We start from the raw sequence: 5,578 nt of genomic DNA, 5'->3' as shown, positions 1-5,578 counted from the left end.
AACCTTGCAGAGCACGTTAACAAGCTCTGAAGAGGATAGCACTGGATGACATGACAGGGGGTGATCAGGGAGGACTTTCAAGAGGTGGCATTAAGCTGTTCAATGAACGACAAGGAGGAAGCAGCAGGTAAAGTTCAAAGGGAAGGGCATTCCAGGCAAAAGAAATGGTAAGTGCAAAGGTCACGAGATGGGAACAAGCCCTGCATGTTCAAGATGCAGAAGGCAGGCCAGTGTAGCTATAGGATGAGCTACAACAGGGAGGGCGCAGGAAATGAGGTGGAGAGGTAGATCATGTGGAACTTTGTAAACCATAGTAGAGTTGGGAGTTAATTCTTTGTGCCATAAGAAACCACTGGAGGCTGGATCTTAGGCGAGGAAGGGGCCAGACACTGCCATGGACAGCCTGGTAGGACTGGTGGGGATGGGGTAGTGGCAGGGCAGGCAGGGAGGGAGGGAGGGAAGTTCCTGGTGGGTCTGGCAGTGGGAGGCCCACAGGGGCCAGGCTGACCTGCAGGACGTGGTCGATGGCCCCATCGAGCTTGGAGGCCCCGCCAGTGCCTGGGGAGGCTGTGAGACCCAGCACCTGGGGTAGGGGCCGTGCCCTCTGGAGTTTAAGTTCTAGGTACCGGCTCATGATGACGTTGTAGACTGTGTCCTTGTGCGTGTGATGGCACTCATCCACCACGATCAGGGAGAAGGCTGAGGGCACAGGGAGGAAGGCTGTGACCTGTGTTTGCAAAGCCCTTCCTCCCATCAGCTTTCAGGTAGTCCCCACAATAGTCTTAAGAATTCCTTCTTCCCTTCACGACTTGCAGCTGTGTCCCAGGATGGAGAGCCAGGCAGGGATGATTTCTCTCCATTTCACAGATTAGTAAACCGAGGCTCAGCTGGGGAAGGGACTTGTCTAAGATCCTATACTATAGCCCGGCCTGTTTCTACTAGAGTGTCTGCTGGGGTTTTGTGAACAGGCAACCCTCCACTCCCACAAAAACTCCCAACACCTTGATTCCGGTGGGTGCCCTGGGGTTGGCAGGAGGAAGTACCCCAGATGCATATCCTTTTCCTCCTGGCCATGGCCCTCACCAGTGAGCTCCACGTGCTCCTCCTCCTCGGGGCTGGTCAGTGCCATCTGCAGAAGCTCTGCTGTGCAGATGAGCAGGTCATGGCACCGGGCCAGGTGGCCAAAGCCAGCACGTGGCCCCATGTCCCCACTCAGTGTTGTCACGGTCCAGCGTCCATCCAGCATGCGCCTGAACTCTTCACCGTGCTGGGTCACCAGGTGCACCTGGAGGTGGAGAATGAGCTGGGAAGAGAAAGCTGAATCTGGGGCCAGGGAAGTGCGGGGGAGGTAAGGTGACCCGCAGGGCATGGCTGGGTACTGAGCCGGGGTGGAAAGACAGGTGAGCTTAGGGATGGCCACAGCAGCTTTGGAGTTCTGGCGGGGACTGAGAGATGCCTGAAGAGCTGAGACCCTGCTTGGTGGTGGGGGAGTGGGGCAGGGACAGACCACTCACCCTGTTGACCAATACAACCACCTTGGCTCCATCCACAGTCTCTAGGTGCCGCTTGGCCACATAAGCAGCCGCCCGGGTCTTCCCAGCCCCCGTGGGCAGCCAGATGATGATATTCTTGCCCTCCAGGGCAGGCATGATCACCTCCCATTGGTAGGGCCGCAGCTCCATTCTGGGAATAGCGGGGGACTCAGACCCACCGGCCCCTCCACCCCTCCCAACTCCTGGCCAGACCGGTTCGTGCAGAGACCTCCCTTTGCCCAGGACTCCACCCCACTTGAAGGAGGTGGGGCAGGACTCCCTCAGAACCCATCAGGACTCTGCTCTGCCCAAAAGCGGGAGGCGGGAGTAACACAGGCTACACCTGCCCCCTGCCCAGCCCAGGTCTCACCTGCTCTAGTTGGTAGGTCTGCCCAGGGCAGTCCCACTTAACTCAGCCTAGTGCTGCTGTGCTCAGCTCAGAGACCCGAAATGGAAACTGAAACTGAAGGAAGGAGCCAGCTGAGCCGACTTAGGAATCTCCCATCCCCGTCCCGGGAAAAAGAACCAATAAAAAAGAACCGTTTGTGCTAACAGTCATCGCCAACTGCCGCGAGCACAAACTCCGGGACGAGTACTGCCGCTGCGCCAGTGCCGTGGCAGGCATGATCACCTCCCATTGGCAGGGCCACAGCTCCATTCTGGGAATGGCAGGGGACTCAGACCCACTGGCCCCTCCACTCATCCCAACTCCTGGCCAGACTGGTCGGTACAGAGACCTCCCTTTGCCCAGGACTCCACCACACTTGAGGGAGGTGGGGGAGGACACCCTCAAAACCCTTCAGGAGACTGCTCTGGCCAAAAGGTGGGGGTGGGAGTAACACAGGCTACACCTGCCCCCTGTCCAGCCCGGGTCTCACCTGCACCACCAGGTAGGCCTGCCCAGGGCGGCCCTGTTTAGCTCAGCCTGGTGCCGCTGTGCTCAGCGCAGACAGCAGAAATCGGAAATGGAAACTGAAACTGAGGGGAGGAGCCAGCTGAGCCGATTTAGGAATCTCCCATCCCTGCCCGAGAAAAAGCCCCATGTGTGCTAACAGGGAAGCACTCTTTCACTGCTACGGGATCCTCTACGCTTTGGCCCTTTTGCGGTCAGTTGTAACCATGTCCACCCAGGTTAAGGTTAAGTCAGGAGGTTCTGACCCCTGCTGCCCTGGCATCTGGATCAGGAGCAGCCTGGAGGAGGGAAGAGGTGGGGGGCTGCAGCCAGGTAGGTCTGCCTGACTAGAGCACGTGAGACCTGGGCTGCGCAGAGGGCAGGTGTAGCACAGGACCAGGTCTGAGGCTTGCTGGGGAGTGCAGCCTCCAGTTTGCAAGAGGTCCCTGGGGAGCCAAGGTGAGCCTGCTAAGGCTGGGACTATACCAAAGAAACAATCACACAGAGAAATAAAAAGCTTTATTGTTCCCTCTAAGGGATTAATGCCAGGGAATGAATGGTCCCCATACCCCCACCCCGGGGGAGACTGACAGTACAGTACCGGACAAGGCATGGCCCCCTCCAGTTTGGACTGAACTTCCAACCCCTGAAGCCATCACTCAAGCTAAAATGAGCAGTCCTGGTCCTCAGGGAAATAGCCACCTGGGCCAGGCCCAGGAATCCAAGCCTCCAAAGCTCTTAGGGACCAGGTCTGGGGGCCACCACGGCTGGGCAAGGTTCATCCCTGGCCACCAGCCACTCTAGAGGGACTGGGCCCCAACCCAGGAGACCTCTCACACACAGTGAAGGCTGGGACAGAGCTGCAGGCTTGGGGGTGCCTGAAGGTCCAGAAAGGGATGCAGGATCAGGGGCCGGAGGGCCCTTGGTTAGAGTGTCTCAAGCTGAGTTGGGTCCGTGGGGCCAGGGCATCCCCTAAGGATCAGATCAGAATCCGAGATGGAGACATTCAAGGTCAGGGCTGTGGCCCAAAGCTGGGCCTACTTGTCAATGAGCCCTCCCTCCTTGAGCTTGAAGTAGAAGAACTTCTCCAGGGCGCTGGCGCAGCGGCAGTACTCGCTGTCCGGGGGGTTGTACTCGCGGCAGTTGGCGATGACCCGCTGCAGGTCGGCCACAAAGAGCTTCCGGGTCACATAGTAGCGGCTTCGCAGCCGCTCAGTCATGGTCTTCAGGTCTGGGGCAGCAGGAGGCGGAGCACAGCTTTAAGAGGCTGAGGACCATGGCAGGGCTGTCCACCGGGGTGGGCCCCATGGGGCTGCAGGGCACAGTGAGGGCAGGAGCAGGTATGGGGTTGGAAGAGGGGGGAAGGAGATGGAATGGAGGGTCCTCACCAATGGGGAAGCGGATGACCTCGTAGTAGTCAGGGGCCTCCGACTTCTTCACAGGCTCCATGAAGGGCCAGGCACTGGGGTGCGACTGGAGAGAAGAGCCGAGCTGGGGACAGCCCTGCTGCACCCACGCCAGCCCGAGAACGCCACCCACCTCACACTGCATCAAGAGGCCACAGCCATTGGTGCAGGGGCCCCGGAAAGGCAACCTGGTCTCCCCACCTTGATTTGGGCCAGCAGGTTTTTGAGGGTTGTGTAGAGCTGGTCGGGGTCCTTCAGCTCCTTCCTGGGGCGAGACACACCAAGTCTGAGGCTCCGAGTCCCTCTGCCCCGCCCCCAGCCTGGCTCCTTTGACAAAACACTCACCCCTTCTCCTTCCCCAACGGCTTCCAGCCCGTCTCTCCTGCAAAGTGGGAAGTGGGAGAATGTCTCTAAGAATGCCGGTCTGCACCCCAAGCAGCGTGCCCCCACTACCCCGCAACCGAGACCTCTGCTTACGAATGCCAGGGACACTCTCCACAGGGATCTGCCTCACGCCCTCCTTGAAGCAGCTGAGCCCCGGGTAGACCTTGCGGATCTGGGCCTGTTTGCGCTCAATCAGCTTCTTGATGATCTGAGGGAAGGAAGGGTCTAAGGGGCCAGCTCCAGCCCCAGCAACAACCCCTCCCAGGGCCACAGTCAGAGCCACCAGCTGCACCCACCCAGATGCAATGCCACCTAATCCAGCACCTCCCCTCATACCTTCCCCAAGGGAGCAGAGCAAGAACCAAGATCCTGGCCTGTCCCCTCCTCACTCACACACACACATACACGCATGTACAGGTAGTACAGGTCTACACACGTGCGCTCGCCCTCCACATGCACATTCATGAAAACTCCCACAGATGCGCACATGCGCACACCACCTCTTTCTGCTTCTTGATGATGTGGGACAGCTCTGTGTAGGGGATGCGGGGATTCAGCTCACACTCCATCAGTGTCGCTCCCTCGTAGTCCTTGATGTAGCCCAGGTATCGGCTTTTGGGCACCTTGATGTCCTTGGAGAAACCCTGGGGGGTGGATGGTCATGACCCAGTCCATCCATATTTCCCAACTTCTGTAGTCCCTCTCCTGAGAGCACCAGAGGGGTGGCACGTGCCATGTGACACCTCCTGCTCCTGAACCTCCTCCTGGGGCACTGAGGGTTTGAACTGTCCCTGGAAAGGTCCCGGGTCAGCTGCCCACTCCTGACTCATTCCGAAGAGCCCCCCAGTTCCTTCAGGCTGCTCTACTGGCCCCCCAGTTCCTCCAGCTTGCTCTACTGGCCCCCCAGTTCCTCCAGGCTGCTCTACTGGCCCCCCAGTTCCTCCAGGCCACTCTACTGGCCCCCCAGTTCCTCCAGCCTGCTCTACTGGCTCCCCAGTTCCTCCGGCCTTCTCTACTGGCCCCCCAGTTCCTCCAGCCTGCTCTACTGGCCCCCGAGTTCCTCCAGGCTGCTCTACTGGCCCCCCAGTTCCTCCAGCCTGCTCTGACTCCCCAGTTCCTCTGGCCTTCTCTACTGGCCCCCCAGTTCCTCCAGCCTGCTCTACTGGCCCCCCAATTCCTCCAGCCTGCTCTACTGGCCCCCCAGTTCCTCCAGCCTGCTCTGGCTCCCCAGTTCCTCTGGCCTTCTCTACTGGCCCCCCAGTTCCTCCAGCCTGCTCTACTGGCCCCCCAGTTCCTCCGGCCTTCTCTACTGGCCCCCCCAGTTCCTCCAGGCTGCTCTACTGGTCCCCCAGTTCCTCCAGGCT

The 5,578-nt window shown here is 59.5% G+C and overlaps 2 protein-coding genes across 4 annotated transcripts in view; both read right to left on the bottom strand.

Moving 5' to 3' along the window:
- Window positions 1–2,510, bottom strand: part of DHX58 (DEXH (Asp-Glu-X-His) box polypeptide 58) — an 11,319-nt gene extending 8,809 nt beyond the window's left edge. The window contains exons 1-5 of one of the 3 annotated variants that reach the window (XM_011998823.1): window positions 2,384–2,510; window positions 1,903–1,995; window positions 1,515–1,683; window positions 1,084–1,285; window positions 509–699 (exon numbers count right to left, since the gene is read on the bottom strand). In XM_011998823.1, coding sequence (XP_011854213.1) covers window positions 509–699; window positions 1,084–1,285; window positions 1,515–1,682 — 561 coding nt within the window. In that variant the 5' untranslated portion in view covers window position 1,683; window positions 1,903–1,995; window positions 2,384–2,510. Of the gene's footprint in view, window positions 1–508; window positions 700–1,083; window positions 1,286–1,514 lie in introns of all 3 variants that reach the window. The other 2 variants (XM_011998824.1, XM_011998826.1) reach the window with 2 other exon arrangements.
- A 414-nt stretch (window positions 2,511–2,924) lies between these two features.
- KAT2A (K(lysine) acetyltransferase 2A) overlaps window positions 2,925–5,578 on the bottom strand; it is a 7,094-nt gene continuing 4,440 nt past the window's right edge. Inside the window, exons 9-14 of the mRNA XM_011998817.1 lie at window positions 4,715–4,858; window positions 4,308–4,422; window positions 4,176–4,212; window positions 4,032–4,095; window positions 3,813–3,897; window positions 2,925–3,655 (exon numbers count right to left, since the gene is read on the bottom strand). Of these exons, the coding sequence (XP_011854207.1) occupies window positions 3,462–3,655; window positions 3,813–3,897; window positions 4,032–4,095; window positions 4,176–4,212; window positions 4,308–4,422; window positions 4,715–4,858 (639 nt within the window). The 3' untranslated portion in view covers window positions 2,925–3,461. The remainder of the gene's footprint in view (window positions 3,656–3,812; window positions 3,898–4,031; window positions 4,096–4,175; window positions 4,213–4,307; window positions 4,423–4,714; window positions 4,859–5,578) is intronic.

This window comes from Mandrillus leucophaeus, unplaced genomic scaffold, assembly GCF_000951045.1.
Source record: "Mandrillus leucophaeus isolate KB7577 unplaced genomic scaffold, Mleu.le_1.0 Scaffold58, whole genome shotgun sequence".
In the NCBI taxonomy this organism is placed as follows: Eukaryota; Metazoa; Chordata; class Mammalia; order Primates; family Cercopithecidae; genus Mandrillus; species Mandrillus leucophaeus.
This window is presented reverse-complemented; position numbering and strand designations above follow the sequence as displayed.